General features: G+C 39.8%; 3 protein-coding genes across 3 annotated transcripts; all 3 read left to right on the top strand.

Annotated features, from left to right (window-relative positions):
* Window positions 1-1,067: 1,067 nt before the first annotated feature.
* rundc1 (RUN domain containing 1) lies at window positions 1,068-6,994 on the top strand. The gene is made up of 5 exons (XM_079176935.1): window positions 1,068-1,582; window positions 2,922-3,080; window positions 4,006-4,204; window positions 4,331-4,426; window positions 4,653-6,994. The coding sequence occupies exons 1-5, from the start codon at window positions 1,187-1,189 to the stop codon at window positions 5,513-5,515; spliced, it is 1,713 nt and encodes a 570-aa protein (XP_079033061.1). The 5' UTR covers window positions 1,068-1,186; the 3' UTR covers window positions 5,516-6,994.
* Window positions 6,995-8,009: 1,015 nt separating this feature from the next.
* Window positions 8,010-10,649, top strand: rpl27 (ribosomal protein L27). The gene is made up of 5 exons (XM_079176952.1): window positions 8,010-8,050; window positions 8,604-8,686; window positions 8,901-9,070; window positions 10,121-10,231; window positions 10,564-10,649. The coding sequence occupies exons 2-5, from the start codon at window positions 8,606-8,608 to the stop codon at window positions 10,610-10,612; spliced, it is 411 nt and encodes a 136-aa protein (XP_079033078.1). The 5' UTR covers window positions 8,010-8,050; window positions 8,604-8,605; the 3' UTR covers window positions 10,613-10,649.
* A 1,429-nt stretch (window positions 10,650-12,078) lies between these two features.
* ifi35 (interferon-induced protein 35) lies at window positions 12,079-18,492 on the top strand. Its single transcript, XM_079176946.1, has 10 exons — window positions 12,079-12,128; window positions 12,450-12,476; window positions 13,110-13,190; window positions 13,401-13,559; window positions 16,394-16,510; window positions 16,605-16,743; window positions 17,009-17,118; window positions 17,207-17,390; window positions 17,630-17,739; window positions 17,843-18,492. Exons 2-10 carry the CDS (start codon window positions 12,462-12,464, stop codon window positions 18,044-18,046), a joined length of 1,119 nt encoding a protein of 372 aa, XP_079033072.1. The 5' UTR covers window positions 12,079-12,128; window positions 12,450-12,461; the 3' UTR covers window positions 18,047-18,492.
* The last annotated feature ends 146 nt before the right edge of the window (window positions 18,493-18,638 follow it).

The raw sequence follows: 18,638 nt of genomic DNA, 5'->3' as shown, positions 1-18,638 counted from the left end.
TTTATTTGGGATTATCAGACCTCCTCTCTGTGAGCAGTGTGAAGCTCTGAAGGAGTAACAATACAGATTTCCGATTACAATTCAAAATAAAAGCCTAAAATAAAGGAAATATATTTTCTTTTTGTTAAATATAGAATATAAAAACTATCCAAACCGTAAATACTGTGTTGTTTTCCACAGGGGAAATAAACAATGAACAGGCTTGGATGTGGGGAATGAAATAAAGAAAATAAGATTTTGAATAATTTAGGGGTATCAAATATAAAATCTATACATTATAATACATTAAACTCTACAAATGAATTGTGTAAATATTTGTGCCAAAGAAATCAAGCTTCAGCAGCCATGATATGTGTAGGCCTATTATATATAGTATAAATATAGGTAATATGGGTATGTAAGTATTCACATCCACGTTTCATGTATTCATTGCTATGACTAAAATCTTTATGAACTTTGAACATACTTTTAAATATATTACTTAATTTATTAAAATCTGAAACATGTGAAGTGATTAACTAACAAAAACATTCCCCTAAAATACTATGTTATAGTTATTATACATTATAATTATACAAAATGTTTTTAATTTATTAGAAATATCAAAATGAATGGATACACAATACATACTGGTGGAATGTAACTGAGTAGGTGATAGCAGTAACTTTTAATGAAGTATTTTACTTATAATTGAGCATTTTTCATAACAATTATAACAATAAGTAATACATTTTATTGATATTGCATTTTTCAAAACAAATGCTACAAAGTGCTTCACAACGCAATAGACACATTTGCAAATAAACAATACAGACACTAAAACAATGGGACATAATACAAATGCTATTATTAAAAAGTTTCTTTAAAACTATCTGACAGTACGATAAGCTGTTAAAGAATTCCCATTTCCAATTTTAAATCGGATTTTTACGCAATATCGACGCTCTTATTTTGAAGACAAACGTTCAAGACTAGACTTCCGGTGTTTTCCCGCACGCTTTACTTGTCTCCGTTTTGACGTATGAATCATCCTTCCCAAGATGGCGTTACACCTGTTTCTCCGGCGGTGATCCTTGTTGTCTGCGCAACGCCAGAAAACAAATCATCCAAGGAAAAGACAGTTGACAAACCGGAAACGTAGTTTAAACAGCTGGACTTTCAAACCTCCGCCCCGTCCTTCTTCAAAATGTCCACGGAGGAGCTGTCAGCCTCGGACAGCGAGGCTGCCTTCGCCAGCGCAGGGGAGCGATGGGCACCGGTCGGGGCCGTGGCCAGCCCGGAGGATGAGAGCGGCAGCGGGAGCCCTGGCCAGCCGAAGCAGAGAGGCTTGTCCTCGGCGGCCACCGATGAGGAAATGGCCGCCAGGCTGGAGAAGCTGGAAGAGGAGCAGCACCTGCTGAACTCCTCTCTGCTCGCGCTCACCTCTCACTTCGCCCAGGTGCAGTTCCGACTGAAGCAGGTAGTTCACGCGCAGACCGAGGAGAAGGAGAGGATGCTGGCCGAGCTGGAGGAGTTCGCCTTCAGGGGCTGCCCGCACGTGGTGGGCTGCAGAGCTCTGGACGCCAAACAGCTGGAGAACTCGGTGAGGACAAACTACGACCACCGTGATGTTTACACTCTCTGAGTGCATGTCAGGACAAGATGACAGGTGTCACAACATGTCATTGAAATAATAGAATATCCTTGTATATACTCCTATTTTAATGGTCCTTATTATATTAGTTATATATGATAATAGTATAGATGTAGGACTATAGTGCAGTGTTTACAGAGAGTCTTTGCCAAGAAGCTGTAAAGTGTGTGTGTGTGTGTGCTGAAAAGATAAGGTAATCAATTGATTAGTCAACCACTGTTTTGATTATTGAGTTATTTTTTAGACAAAAGTGCACAATATTCCCCTCTTCCAGCCTCTTAACTTATCAAATGTGGTGCTTTTATTTTCCCTATGTGACAGTTAACTGCACATTTGGGGGTTTAAGTTAATTAGTTTGACAAAATGTATTTTTTTACATTTTTAAACCAGTAATAATCAATGATTCAAGAAAATAATTGTCAGATTGTCGTGTTTTTTTGCGTTATTTTGCCTGTATTTAAGTTTTAAATAAGATAGTGGTCAGATTTATAAATAACGAACGGTTAAATACAGGTTGTGTGGATGCTTACAGAGATGTTTGACACTCGTAAACACACTCATCTTTGTTGGACACATGCTTCTCCTCAGTGGCTGTGAGGCTTCTGATTAAAACTGATGTGCTTGTTGCGTCACACCCTCGGCTGCTGCGCCCACCTCGGCTGCGTTCCCATTGAACTCTTATCTCTGTTGGAAAAATGTTGCTTTTGTGTTGACTCACGGCGCTGCCAGCTCAATCAGAATGCTTCCAGCAGATCACTATCTGTTTAATAAAGGCCTCCGTGTACACAACCGTGTGTAGCCAGTGTGAGCCACTTTTGGTCTCTGCTGTTGTTTCCTCCCAGCTTCTTTGCATTCAGTCCTAACTGAAGTAAAGTCTCGGCCTCACGTAATAATTCATTTGCAATTATTTCTCCTAATAAATCCCAAACTAAAGGTGTTTTTATGTCATTTCTCCTTCGTCGCATGCGTTACTTGAAGGGAGATCTGGTGAGTATGAGGCCTGTTGTCTCGTGTATTTGTGTGTAAGTGTTGTGACACAAGTACGAAAAAGATGCAGCTGAGTGTTTGATAAACTGCTGCACAGGACTGTCATCAAACGTTAATACGTCTCACTTAAAAAGCTGTTAAATCTTTTAAGTGAATCTAATTACAAATGTATTGCAAAGAGCTTTTAGTATCTTAAATATTGGTATCAGAAGCAACACATTGGTCAAGATCTAGTACACACTGTTCACGCTCTCTGTCTGTAGACATTAAAGTGTGTGTGTGTGTGTGTTTCTCCTGTCAGAGTGAGAGGGACAAGAGGGAGCGCCTGGAGGCTCAGAGGGAGAAACAGAAGGATCTCATTTTCCAACTGAAGACACAGCTGGATGATCTGGAGCGCTTCGCCTACCAGGAGGGCAGCTATGACGCTCTGCCGCAGTCCGTCATCATGGAGAGACAGAAGGTGGGGTTGTGGAAGATGAACCATAACTCGTCTGATCAGCCTTTAATCCTCATGCTTACATAATGAGAGGCCCCACAGATGTTGCAAGCTTGTGTTAAATCCAAATGATCACTTTCCTGTCTGTTATATTGAGCACACGATGTGGTGTTTACCTGTTTCAGATCAGGTGTAACGAGTCTTTTCTTAAAATGCTTCAGGCTTGAGTGTTTCTCATGCAGAGAATCTATATGTAAAGTCTGTCCATAATATATTTGGGCCTCCCAAAACCTTTAAGTGTATTATTACTGCTTTCCTTTTAAAAAAAGTTTGAAGATTGGAAGAATTTAGAGCCATGCTAGTGACTATCTTAGTTTAGCATGTTAGCTTACTAACATCTGCTCATTGGCAACAAACACAAAGTACAGCAGTTTTATTTATTTATATTTATATTTTCATTTTTATTTTTATATATTTATATTTTATTTTTTTATTTTTTTATTTACATATATTTTTATTTTTATTTATTTTTATTTATTTTTATTTATTTTTATTTATTGATATATATTTATATTTATTGATATAACATCAATGTGTCCTCTGGAGACCATGAATGTGTGAACCAAATTTCACAGTAATTCATCCAACAGTCAAGATATCTCACTAAAAAGACTAAAATGTCAACCTCATGGTGGCGCTAGAGGAAATGTCAGAGGATCACCCAAGTCAGTAGGATTCATCCTCTGGGGATCATAAATGTTTCTACGAAATTTCTGGCAATCCATCAGAGAGTTGTTGTGATATTTCAGTGTGGACCAACGCTGCCGGGCTGCTATCGTGGCTAAAAATGACTGAGTTAGTGAATGCAAAGTGTTTTGAAGCTTCATTAGAAATCGACCACTTCAAATAAAACACTACGTCCATTCTCTAACCTTCTTACATTCTTCAGGTCATCATTGACGAGTTGATCGAAAAGCTGGACGTGAACCTGAACGAGGACATCGGCAACTTAACGCCCGAGGAGCTGCGACAGAGAGTGGACGCCGCCATCGCTCAGATAGTGAACCCAGCCAGGGTCAAAGAGCAGCTGGTGGATCAGCTCAAGACCCAGATCAGAGACCTGGAGATGTTCATCAACTTCATCCAGGGTACGCGGTCTCATACACAGTGAAAAACGTTGTTCAAGTGAATACGAATTCCCCGTTTGACTGCAGTGTCTGCTCGTTTGTTTTCATGTCAGTTTATTTAATGAATTTTGCTTTTCTTTCCTAAAGATGAAGTGGGGAACCCTCTCCTATCAGATGGTGGACTCAGCCAGCAGCCACAAGCAGCGGGGACCAATGCCAGAACTCCAGGACTGAAGAAGAAAGGTCAGTTCATATCAAACTCGTACAGCAGATGCTATTTAATGTTGGTAGTAATAAAGCCAGTAGATTTGGGTTTAAGATCTGGCTGAATGTGTCCGGCTTCAGAGTGAGAACCTAGATGTTTCTTTTTAAAGATGTATTGGTAAACTCTTTATAAATGTTTACTGGGTGTGGTGCTCAGAACCCCCAGTATAAGTATGTTCCTGTGGTTCTCCACCTCTCTGTGCAGTGGACCCAGAGCAGGCCCAGAAGATGCGAGAGACCGGCCTGCAGCTGATCCAGAAGGCCCTCGCCGTGCTGCAGATCTTCGCTGCGAGCCAGTTCGGCTGCGCACCCGGCCACCTTCCTCAGAACATGTGGCCTCAGGAGTCGACCCTGCAGGACTACGGGCCCCTGCTGCAGCGCCTGGAGGTGGCTGTCGACAAGGTGCGAGTGCTGGGCTCGTGCAGACAGCCGTCCCTCGAACACGTCGTCAACTACACCAGCAACGCGGCGCTGGGACCCCGAGACGAGCTGACGTCGTCGGTGAGGAAGGAGCTGGCGATCGCTCTGAAGGACTTGTTGTCTCACGGCCTCTTCTCGCCCTCCCAGACCATGAGTCTGGTGCTGGCGCCCATCTCCTGCCTGCTGCCTTACAGACCGACCCCACAGACCATGCACCCATGGGAGCTCTTTGTCAAATACTACCACTCCAAAAACGGGAAAGCCTTCGTGGAGACTCCGGCCCGCCAGCTTTCTCAGTCCTTCAGCCTCCCCGTGGCAGGCGGCCCGGTGACCGTCACCCCAAAACAGTCTCTGCTGTGGGCCATCCACACTGTGCTGAATGAGCACGGACGCTACAAGCGAGGACCGGACACCGAGTTCAAGGCGCTGGTGTGCATGGCTCTGAATGAGCAGCGGCTGGTGTCGTGGCTCAACCTGCTGTGTAAGTCCGGGACCCTCGTACACCCGCACTACCAGTCCTGGAGCTACATGGCCCAGACCGGCTTCGAAGGAGCCCTCCGCATCCTGGGCCGCATCAGCCACATCAAATTCAACCTCCCAGTGGACCTGGCTGTCCGGCAGCTCAAGAACATTAAAGATGCTTTCTGAGGAGGCGACACATCCATGAAAACTAACGAAAACATCAGCCTCAGAAATCAAGTATTTTACCTGCAAAAACATGACTTTGTGCTTCAAGTATGTAACCTTTCAAAGGTTATTTAAGTAGCGACCCATCTTAAGGGAAGTGTGTGATGTCTTCTGTACATGCATGGATGATTATGTCGTGTGACCTTCTGTTTCTGATGCCAAAATGATGATGCTACTCGTACTGTAAACATGCCTTAGGATGGAGATTGAGATTTCCTCACGTTTAGAGAAGCCTTTCTGACCTTTGCGACCTGTGCTCATCACACCGTATCACCCCCCTGTGTACATGACGGCGTCCTAACCTATGCAGCTAAGAGAGAGGTAGGACGTGTACAGTAATCAGTACTGTAATGCCACTGAGACAATCCAGGAAGAAAAAGTAATGAGACGAAACTCATTCACAATAAAAAGTGCAGTGACTCTTCTGTTTGTCAGTTTGTTAGTTTGGTGGTAAATCGGTTGCTCTCTTGATGCACTCTTCGGACGTGAAGTTAAAGCGTTGCGTAACATTGTCTGCTGACTCCATTTTGAAACCTGTGACGCTGTTATCACCTCTTGCACGTTGTGTTTCAGGTGTTAGACCCTGTTTGAACTGCTGCTTCTCTCCTATTCCAGGTGTACTTAGGATTAGAATTAGATGGCAGTGATGATGTTTGATAAGAACGATGTAACACGATTGTAGGATATAAAAGGTTTCGTTTTGTTTCCTGTTTTTCAGAGAACTTTTTTCTTTTTTTTTTATCTTCCGGAGATGGAAGAGTTGCACGATTTATATCCTTAAATACTGAATGTACAAACCATAGATGCTATTAAACTGAGGTTTAGTTTATATCTGCTGTATGTTGAACTGCTGTTTATGGGACTGACACACACACTGATGTACGTATCAAACCTTTGATAAAAGAGGATCACTGCGTCTGTACTTCCCGACATAGAAACATGTGCACTTTGTGACCTGCGTGCACCTGGAGACACATTTCTATCATTTATTTGATGTTGCTGTGTAAACGGTTCTGTTTGGCTGTAGTAGATATGCTGCCATATTTAACTTCCTACGTTCCCGTTTTTGTTGTAGAGCTGTTTGTTGTGATTTATGTAACGAGACATTTATTTATTTATTTATGGCACAGCATGTTTTAACTCACCTCTGAAGTAGGTTGAACATCTCAGAACACTTTGTTAAAGTAGAAACACACTGAATCATTTATATTTATGTTTTTAATCACAAATAATATATAATCATATTTTTTTTATCAATGCATAGCTACAGCTGTAAACAAATTAAACTTAGTAAATGAACCGCTGTGCTGCTGTGAGTCTTTATTCTTTCAGCTTTATAGAAATCAAGAATTCAAACTTTACACATTATTGGTATTGGTTTGTTGAAATGGCACTTTTTGTTTTTTCAACTTTATTTGAACACATTTCACGCAGAAACATCCTGAACGAGACATCTATTGCATTCCTTACATGAAAAATACCTATTCATCGCTTTCAATACATGAAATAAAATAATAAAGTGCATTGATAATAATATTTGTAAATTGTTTTTAATGAGTGAAATAGTTCTCCACCATTTGGCCGACTGTTGTGTATAAAACATGTTTATCTCTTTTAACTTCACATTTGTTTTTCTCCACTACATACTTTGAAGTTCAATGTTTAACAGACAAACTATATAACCAGTTTATGAAATATAATTCATTGTTTTAGATTAAACTACCCAACAGTATATAAAGTAGTTACAATTAGCTTTACTTTAACCAGCTATAGAACGCTGTGTCTGTATTAATAATACAATATTATAATATCACACTGACAGAAGGTCATTCTGCATAATGAGTACTTTTACTTTTGATAATTTAAGTATATTTTGCAGCTAATACTCCAGTACTTTTAGAAGGAAGTAATTAACTACTATTACTCAAGTACTTAAACTTTTACTGAACATTTTTCTGCTAATTTACACTTCTACTCTACTGCATTTCAGATAGTACTTTTACTCCACTACATACAGTATATTCGATTCAGATTAATAATACAAAATATAATCATCAAATAAATTGAGCCTCGTAGGATCAAGCAGATAGCTTCAATATTAAAGTGATGAACATTAATGCATCAATATTTATAATGCAATAGTATAATTTATGTTATTCTCATAGACTGGGCCATTCTGCATGATGAGTACTTTTACTTTTCGTACTTTGAGTATATTATGACGTTAATGTAATGTTACCTTCTATTCTATCTTCAATCACAGCATTAAATACACAAAATTACACAAACTTTTTCTTATTTGTAAAATTGTACATTATAGTATCCACGCGATGTGTGGTGAATTTGTCTATGTTAAATAAATAAATAAACAAAAAACGGACTATTTTCGAGCAGAAAACTGCACCCGGAAGTGACGTATGTCGATCGGTGGTGTCAAAGGTCACTAAAACCTTCTCGGCTTCCTTTCCTGCTAGCGGTGGCCGTAGAACAGCATCAGTGAGTGAAATTTCCCTTCCAACAATCTTCAACCATCGCTCCAAATCTGAGCAATTTAACTGTTTTTATCGCACCACACCTACGACAACAACTCCTTTAGCCAAGACGAGTCAGTTAGTTTCGTGTATTTTTGATTGACAAAGGGAGAAAAATGATTGTTTATATCGCAGTGCTTCGTCTCCGTAGCGCTCATTTTCCAACATGGCAGTTTCCACCTGAACCGTCTTGTTACAGAGGGCTGATTGTATGTGTTAAGACTGTTTTAGGACGCCATGTAGTTCCAACACTATTTCAATCTCGTATTAATTGCGTGGTTAAGAGTGACATAAAATGTTTTAAGCTTTAGAAACTATATGCTAGCCCTTCCATAGCAGGATGCTAATGATAGCTTAGCGTGCTAACCAAAGTAGCACCGAGTAGGGAACGTTTAAACGTGTTCCCCTCAAGTTTCAGCGTTGTATTTGGTCTCGTCGACCTCAGTAATGTTGCTTGTGATGTGTTGAGTTATTCATGGTGACACTCTGAGGTTTGACATTGTTTTAATTTGTTGCAGAAATGGGCAAGTTCATGAAGCCTGGGAAGGTGGTGATGGTCCTAGCTGGACGCTACGCCGGGCGCAAAGCTGTCATCGTCAAGGTAAAACACACGTCTCTATGTGGCTGCGATGTGGTGTTTAATGGGTCTGCAAACACGCAACACATTTCCCCAAACATGTAGATACTTAGCAGACATGTATACATTATGTTCCACATTAAAATGTCAAGTATACAACATTGTAGGATTGATTCAAAGTTGTGTATAGTTTGTGTCTGCCTTAACCCACATTCCCTTTGTTGTTGTCTCTTTGCAGAATATTGACGATGGCACAACCGACCGTCCTTACAGCCACGCTCTGGTCGCAGGCATCGACCGCTACCCCCGCAAGGTGACCACAACCATGGGCAAGAAGAAGATCGCCAAGAGGTCCAAGATCAAGGCCTTCGTCAAGGTGTTCAACTACAACCACCTGATGCCCACCAGGTCGGTGTCTGTTGTCTGCACTCATTTCCTGTGATTGAGTTTTTTTATTGTCTTGCTTGTTTTATTGATGCGTGGCAGCAAACGTAGTGTTTATTCTCCAAAAGTACAGATGTTGTGGTAGGTTGATTAAACAAAATGTCCTGCGGATTAAGTGATGCACTTAAACGCTTATAACGAACATGAAACAATCCTTGTGAAGTAAAGTGTGTATGAGATGAGTTAGATTATACAAGATGCATTGATTTAAAAAGGCACATTTAGGGTTAGAACCCTAACCCAGTCACAAACCTGTGGGTGTAAAAGTCTAAAGAGAATTCAACTACAACTCCCAAGGTGCATTTTGTTAGGAAACGTCTTATTGCTGAGCTTGTTAATCTTGATTCATTCTTTGTTTTTGATCACATACACTTCTAACCTCGGCCCCTCAGCATTACTGGCTTCCTCAGTATTTTAATCGGTGTGATGACGAACCAGCTGAAACAAACATAAAGAGTAAAGACATGTAGACCACAGTTTATACATTTACTTTGAGCTCTTTTTACCTGTAGGTGTCGCACGTGTTTTTTCCTTTTTAAAAGAGGTATTCAGCACTCTTTAAAAAGCTTATCTAATCATCTCGCTGCACTGGAAGTTTTGTTTAAGCTCAGATGCAGGAATCCGTTCAGCTTTATTTTCAAGTTATTGGTAGGTTGTGTGAATGAGATTGGAAATATCATTTTAAATGTGTTTTGAAGTAAATAACTCGGTAACAGGATGCCATTCTGGAGCAATGAGAACATAACAAATAATGTCATGTTTACATGATGAAAGTGTTTTGAATTTAAACTGTTTCCCCGTTTAAAGAGTGTTGTGCCTACAATGTTCCTTTTAATAAGCTGTATAACTTAAAGTTTAGGTCTATGTATTAGATGTGGACTGTAAAACACAGATTTAATGAGCAGGTTTATGATCTGATTGCCTGTTTTTCTCACAACAACCAGTGAGACTCTTGAGCTGTGATCGGTGGAGGGTTTAAATAACGTCTTTCCTCGATGTGCTCGTTTCCTCCAGATACTCTGTTGACATTCCTCTGGACAAAACTGTCGTCAACAAGGACGTCTTCAGGGACCCGGCCCTCAAGCGCAAAGCCAGGCGGGAGGCCAAGGTCAAGTTTGAGGAGAGGTGAGTCGGTGTGACGATGGATTCTCAACTTCGGTGTGCTTCAAATCCACATGTTGGGACATTCAGACTAATAATGGCACACTGGTGTCTCTTTAACTATGAGATCCAGAGTTCAGACTGATGTCTCGGTCGCATGCTGTTAGTGATGTGATGCACCTGTTACGTCCTTTGTGGGAGAGAAACCGCCGTCATTTGTGCATAATAAGTTTGAGATATTAGTTCAGATAGTTGTTTGTATTCGATGAACTGGTCACATATCAGGAGTTTCTCCTCTCAGTCCTGTGATGTTTATCAGAGTGAATGTACTGATCTTGTGTTTGTTCTGGTTTCAGGTACAAGACGGGCAAAAACAAGTGGTTCTTCCAGAAGCTCAGATTCTAACTTCACTCGGTTTCACAAATAAATGTTTAAAAATGGATATTGGCTGTTGGCTCTTTGTTGACATTTTCTGTCTTTTTGCCCTCTCTATAACTCTAGTTGTTGAATATATTGACACTAAAGTCAAAGTGTTGTGATCACACGATTGTGAGATTTCAACCTTTTCTTTCACAGAATGTATTGATTTTTATTGAACTGGAACAAATAGATTTCTACCTCCAGACAAATTTTTGTGCACCCCGTGTCTCACTAAACGAGCTCTCAAACGTTGCTCTACACCTACTCAGTAGTTTGGTATTGAGGTTATGTCATATACATTATAATGTAGCTACTATGTTGTAAGTCAGGTACAATATTTAAGTGCTACATTTGAAGATGAGCACCAAGTCAATATTGATGTATAAATACTACATTAAATGAAATGTTTTTTTGTCCCTGTATGTTCTAGGTGAACCCACAGGTGATTTATTTTCTTTACATTTAATTTGTCGAGCATTAAAAAGTTAAATGAGTAAAGAATGTACTTTGTTTAAAACACCGTTTTTTTAAAACTGACGATGTGTCGTATGACGCGGTTTTACTTCATGTACATTTGGGAGGCGTAAACATTTTAGGAGCGGTGGTTGAAAGTAACTAAGTACATAACTAAGTTCATTTCAGAGGTACTTGACAGAGGTAATGGTATTATACATTTACTCCATCTTTCGTGTGAAAACTTAAGATTTATACTTTTTACCAACAAAATAACTTCTTCAAAAACAATAGTTGTATTCTATTGAAGTCTAAATCAGATCAACAAGAGTGAAATACTTTATACTTCTACCCGAACACATTTATTCAATGACTTGTTTCTTTGAAAATTCATACTATTGATACAAAATATAAATCGATAAAATATTAGGTTATAGGTTAAGGGACCCAACAGTTTATGAAGATGTTAAAATGAGCCCAACTATTACATCACCATTACCGTGATGAACACATTAATGTATCAATAATTATAATCCAGTAATATAATTCTGAAAAGGGCCATTGTGCGTAGTGTTTACTTTTGGTACTTATTTATATATCTATACGTATTTTTTGGTGTAGTACTTCTTACACCAGAGGCTTTGAATGTCACTTGTCACTACAGTTGATATGTTTTCTGTCTAATAAATAATGGGGACTAGTTAACGCTGCGCGGTGATCTGTGACTCAAGTGTTTCTATGTGGACGGTGTGAGCATGCGCGACTACAGCGGCAGAATATGTCTAACAATAATTACAATAAAGCGTGCTAACTGAGGATGCTCGCACAGACTGGTCATGACATAATATTATGTGTTGTGATATTTAAAAGTAAAATCCACTCCCAGTCCTCTCATGTGCTTTTGATGTAACAATATTTCCAAAAGCACCTGAATGCACCACACGGCTGCAGCGCCCCCTGATGGCGGAACGAGACACGTTCAGGGCTGCTGGGAAAAAGAAACCGAAAGAGTGAACTGTGACTTCGCAGCACAGATCGTCGACTGGAGGTAAGTTCTACAGCTTTTTAATGAAAAACTAAAAAACTAAGCCACGTTTAGTCCAACACATTAAATCAACGATAACATGAAAGTCTTCAGATTCTACTAGTCTCGTTGATCGTGACGTATCTAAAGTTATTCTGACGTATTTAAAGACTGTTTTTAAGGTGTGAGTCGGTTTGTTGATCTGACAGTAAGGCCGAAAGTGTATCTTTTATTAGTTTATAGTTTGACAGTCTTTGTTCCTTATTCACGCACGTGTTAAGTACATTTATCACACGGACTTTGACTGACAGCATGTAAAAACTAATATGTTTTGATTTATTCCAGTTTACTTTCACTATGTCTTCAGATGAGGTGAGACGTCATTTTGTTTCTTCAAGTTTTCATGATGTTGTTCTTCCTTGTTGTTAAATACACATATTACACCAGATCGTTTACCACATGTATCTGTAATCTTCCTGTTACATACTTTATGTTTTTATCACATTGCAATCAGAGGTGGAAGAAGTTATTGTTCAGAAATAATACGATAAAAGCGTTAGAGGTACTACAGTGTAGAAATACTTTACAAGTGAAAGTACAAAAGGATTAGCTTGAAAATATACTCAACAGTGAAAGTACTCATTGTGCCGATTGTCCCAATTTCACAAAGTATATTTTATTGAACACATATTGATGCATTAATGTGTCCATCGCTTTATTGTTACAGCTCATGAAGGTGGAGTACATTTAAATTACTTTTTATCCTGCTGGGTCATTAAAAGTATAAAATGGAATCAAATTAAAATACTCAAGTAACGTACACGTACATCCAAACTGTACTTAAGCACAGTACTTGAGTAAATTATTGTTCCACCACTGATTCTAATACTACTTTTACTTGTAAGATTATTACTAACATGTCTACTTCTCTGCATTATACACTCTGGGTCTTGTTGGATCATTAACATTTATATTATATATCTGTTTTATTTCTTTGTGTTTCAGGATTTCTCTTTGGTGTTGGACAACCAGACGCCGTCCAATGACAGCTTGCAGCAAATCAAGACTTCAATCACCAACTACAAGGTGCCCTGAAGCTCATCAGAGTAGCTTAGTGTTCTAATATTTAACAGATTATATACATAGTTAATCTTATATACATATATACATATATAAGTGACACTGTACATGTGAAACATGCTGAAAGTCAAACGGCCAATAGTTGTAAAGTTATTGTACAAGAAACAGAACGCCACAAAGACGAGATGTTAGTGAACGCAGCTTGTGTGTCCACAGAAACGACACGACCAGCTGATCCAGGAGCAGCAGGAGCTGGCCGCCAGCAGAGACGACCAGCGAGACATGACTCAGAACTGCAAGCAGCGCTCCCACAAACTGATCCAGGATCTGAAAGCGGACCAGCGCTCATACGAAGTGCAGATTGAGAATGAAAAGGTATAAATGTAGTTTTAGGAATTTTAAACTAGAGGATTTTCTAAGCTACAGTCGGAACTTTAATACACAATAACCTTTTGTCGTATTTGCTCAAACTGTCACTGTACCCTGACAGTAGTACATAATAAATCAGGTGCCTCTGCCTTCCTTTATTGCTCCTGATGGTATTTGCACTATTCTATCGAAAGAAAAGCAGCCAATCAGAGCGGAGGAGTCTCTAAAGCTGCTGTCGATCACTGAAAGCTCGTTAACACCGATCAGACCTTCTAACGAGGCAGAGCTGATCAAATATCAATCAGTATTTAGTTACTGCATTGCCTAATTCTCACCTCAAATGTTCTCACAAACATATTTAAGTTGCTGTTTAGCTTCAAACTGACAGTTTCTTCTTCACTTCAGTTTGATCGAAATTAATGAGCTTCACAAGCAGTGATTGAGCGCTGCGTGAGAGACTGCTCTGCTCTGATTGGTTTATTTTTCTTTGGGCGTTTTGGAATCTTACAAATGCCATAAGGAGCATTACAATCAGGCAGAGGAACCTGTTTCTTTTTTCCACAGATTATCTGCGTCATGTACACTGACAGTTTGAGCAAATAGGAATAAAAGTTATTTGTATTAAAGTTACCGACTGTAGCTTTAAGGTGTTTTGAATCAGTTCAGGTGAGTAACTTTGGGATTTAAACAACATATAATAGAATCAAACTGGTGCAGCTCTGTGGGTTGAACTTTGGGCCCCATCCCGGCTGTTTCCCATCAGCTGTTAAAGTTAAAATCATGTGATTCTGATAAAGGTGTGTCACATCTGAAAGCTTCAACCAACTGAGAAAAATACAAAAGCAGCCCAGAAGATGAGCGAGATATCAATCTTCTTATCTTACTCTGTGCCAAAAAGCAAATAAGCCAATTTCCTAAAATGTCGATCTATAAACTGCCAAGTGTTTATTATTCAAGAGTCGAATAACCAGAACAAATAAAATATCTCAAACAATTAACAAATAAGCAAAAACAAATGTACCTGAAAGGTTTACCAGTGAAAAGTTGAATATACTTCAGTGTATTAATACTTTAAAACAGTATTCAGTTCATTGCATGATACAAGAACTCCACTGAAGCAAGAATAAGAACAACAAAAACAATACGTTTGTTCAGGTGAAAACTTTCTCATAGACACTAGTATTTATTAATCCTATTATACGTGAAGAATCAGCAGACTTGAGAAGATCCTTATTTTATTTCTGGGATTTTAATTTAATCCAATTTTATTAAAGAGCAGCTTTAATCTTGGACCCGAGCGAGCCCCATTTGGGGTTAACGAGATTTTTAATCGAAGAGAGCGTCGTAGAAATTAAAGTTCATAAAGAAATTAAAAAAAGAAATTACATTTTTTTTTTTTTTTTTTTTTATCGAAAAAAGTCTCCTTAATGTAATCACGTTAACCATTTTACACACTGCAAACACCATTATAAACTATTCTACTAACTAACTAAGAAGATTCGCCACAATACCATGCATTTTACGCCACAGCCGGCAAGACAACAACTCAGAGATTGCTTCATGAATCTCGGGCATAGCATCTTACCCGGCAAATCACACCGCTAACAACATTAGCATTCCACACAGAGTTCAACGGTAGCTTCCAAATTACTCTCCGTCAAAGCGTTCAGGAGTTACAGCCAACAAGCCACAGAAAGCACAACTCCCACACTGCGAAAATATTATAACTGTATCATACCTTGAGACGGTTTTGAGGGTCAAAACGGTGAAGTCCGCAATTATCCCTGCTCTGTAGGTACGTCTGGAACTTTAAATGGAGTTTCTCTGTTCATCTGAGCCAAAATGGTGGTCAGAATGCCGGCGGCGAATCATACAGGGGCTTGGGGCTTGGGGGCTGACCGCTGCACGGTTTTGGAGTTTTATTGGCTCAAAATTCTGTCAATCACTTCATGGAACACACGAGTGTGTTCGTTTTGAGCACCTGCATCTAATGAGATGTCACATGACAAGATCCGCCCAGCAGAGCCTGAGCAAGGGCTCCAGACAAACAGACAGAGACATCCAGGAGAGATATGACAGGTCAAAATGGGTCAAAATGGGTCAGAATGATGCCAAACAGCTCTGTTATGATAGATTGTACAATATGAGTGACAAATAAAGTGAAATATAGTGAAATATATAATTATAAAGTATATAAAAGTAAAATGGAACAGCTACAAATTCTGGTTCGAAAATGAGAATTTGGCATGTTTTTTTTTAGATAAACACCTATAATTGGGGTTTGCTTCACTTTATTTACACCAAATCTTTTTGTGAGGTACCTGCACCCTTTGTGCTATGAAATGGGAATGTTTTTAGGCTAGCCAGGGCCTCATTTAATAAATTACAGTGCTTTTTCTTCAGACGAACTTGGGAATTTTCCCTGTTTGCTGTGTTTGCTGTGTTCAGCTACTATTAACCAGTAACATATACACAATATTTACTCATCTCATCAAATCTCACAATCCCTAGTGTTATTCAAGCATCAACATTTTTAAAATAGACCTTGTAGTTACAGAATTGTAGTCTCTTTTGTATGGGTTACAATTTGCGAGAAAAGGCCTAAAAAAAGGCTTAGGGTCCAAAAGGTTTTAAGAACCGTTAAAACGTGGTTAACAATTAAAAACGAGAAGAAGAAATGCATCACATAAAAGCAGTGAATACAAATATAAACATCAGAAAACATACAATAGAAATACAATAAAGGCCTTTGCTTAACAAACGTTCCTTTTTAAATATGTGTACCATTGATTGGATGTTGCTTTCTACTTTGTTGTAGCTGAAGTGTTTCTGTCCTGCAGGCTCGGGTGATCTTGATGAAGCAGGAGGAGAGCGACTTGATGAAGGAGATCCAGAAAGTTGAGGAAGCTCTGAAGAAGGAAGAGGCCAAAAACGACCATCTGCAACAGCAGGCTGACGTACGTTTGTCCCACTTTAACACGCCGCCGCCGCCGCCGCCTGCAGCCGATCTATCCCACGACCCTGTATCAACGCGTCCCTTTTGGTTTTTAGGTGTTCACTGCTGTACCTGAGAGGCTGGTGGTCTTCAGGGGCTCGACAGGAAGCAAAGAAGACATATTTGAAATGAAGCCTCGTGTAGTTTACCCGATGGAGGGCGGCACGGCACTGATTAGATTTGATGAGAAAGTAGGTGAGTTTGTCAGGAAGCTGTTTTTCACTCATCTGCATTCGTTGGAGGAAGAATCTGTGTGTTTTGTCTGTAAGATTTACCAGAGTGAGATCTGTGGGATTCTACCAAAAAACGATTCGTTTAAACCACCACGAACCAGTCGATGCACGGTGACGGTGGGGCTTCTGGGAGGAAAATAGCTCTCTGAATGGGGGGAATACCGCCATGTTCTGTCATGCTGGACTGGTAGTAGCTGATATTTCTCCCGTATTCCTCCTGTCATCAGTGGCCGATAACATCCTGCAAATTAAGAAGCACCGGGTGGCTCTGGGATCAGACTGCAGGATCACTGTGGAGGCCCGGCCAGTTCAGCTGATGCTGCCCAGCCTGGTGGAGGTACAACAGATACCCTCTTCACCTCCCCCTTGAGTGTGATCAGTATCGGTATTCATTTCCTGTGCCCGTCTGTCTGTCTGTCCTGCAGATTGACTCTGAGGTGAGTCCTCAGCACATATTGATCTCCAACCTGCCCAAGATGGAGTCTGACATGCTGCTGTCCAAGCTGGAGATCCACTTCTCCAAGAAAAGGAACGGAGGCGGAGAGGTGGACAAATGTGAACTGCTGCCTGACTCTGAGCATGTGGTTATCACCTTTGTGGAGAAAAACAGTGAGCAAGCTTCTGTTCTTATGTGTGTTTATGATGGAGAACAGCTGAATGTTATTTGTGGGGAGGTAATTATTCAGAACAATTGGAAACTACAGCTGAACGTAAAATGTATTTTGAAATACTATTGTAGGATCATTTGTAGGATATGCAGCTGAAGGAGAACTACTTGTTCCACTGCGGCCGGATGTAGTGTCTGTTTTAGTCTGAATCCCAGCTGATGAAACTCTTTCTACCATCAGTTGCCAGAGGTTTGACAGAAAAAGAGCACCATGAAGTGGAGCTCCAAAAGAAGAAGAAGCACAAAGTCAGGGTGACTCCTTTTCTCAACGGAACGATTACAAACTTAAAGGTGAGCATTTGTTGGGAGAGGAGAAGCTCTCCACGATGTTCTGTTGTCACTTTCTTAAGAACATGCTGGAGTTGTAATAGTATATATATATTATTCCTTCCAGACCAAGATGGCGGTTTGTTCTCGGACGGTACTACTGACGGGAATACCCGACGTCATGGAGCAGGAGGTCCTGCAGGATATGCTGGAAATCCACTTCCAGAAAAGCGGCAACGGCGGAGGAGAGATCGAAGACTTCCTCTACAACCCGCTGGGTCAGCAAACCTCGGCCCTGTTTGAGGGCGTCTCCACAGACCGAGAGGAGTGAGATGTACACTTCTCACCTCTCAGGTTCAGGGTGAGATCATCTGATGTAAAGACAGGATCCATGTATTATCTCATACTCTATTTTATAACCTTTTGTGATGGGAGTTTAAATAATTTAGTACAAAGTAATGTTTAAAACTGCTGGACATGTTTTTTTCAAGAACAAAATCTCTCAACTCCTGTCGCTACTGGTGATATCAATTCTGAATTGTAAAACTTAAACTATGTTCATACATGAAAAAAGGATTTAAGTGGGATTTGTTTTGTCTAGTTATTCAAAAATAGAAATCAATGCCAAATACAATGATTATAATGGTGAAATTATCTCATTGATCAACAAGGAAACTTTACTTTTTGCAGTTGTATTACATACAGATGTAAATGCTGGAACACATTATTACTTTGTCTGAGTGCAATTAAACTGTTGATAATAAATAATGAAACGAACGACTAACTTGTTTTAGTTTTCTTCAGATTGGTGAAAACATAAAACTTTCACAGGAAAGAGTTGATTTGCTTTCTTGTTGTGAGTTTAGCAGAAGCTGAAGAAGCTTTCTAACCGCCAACAACTCCAGCAAGAAAATTAATTTATG

Source organism: Pholis gunnellus (genome assembly GCF_910591455.1).
Source record: "Pholis gunnellus genome assembly, chromosome: 17".
In the NCBI taxonomy this organism is placed as follows: domain Eukaryota; kingdom Metazoa; phylum Chordata; class Actinopteri; order Perciformes; family Pholidae; genus Pholis; species Pholis gunnellus.
The sequence above is the reverse complement of the archived record's forward strand: the minus strand, read 5'-3'. Positions and strand labels throughout refer to the sequence as shown.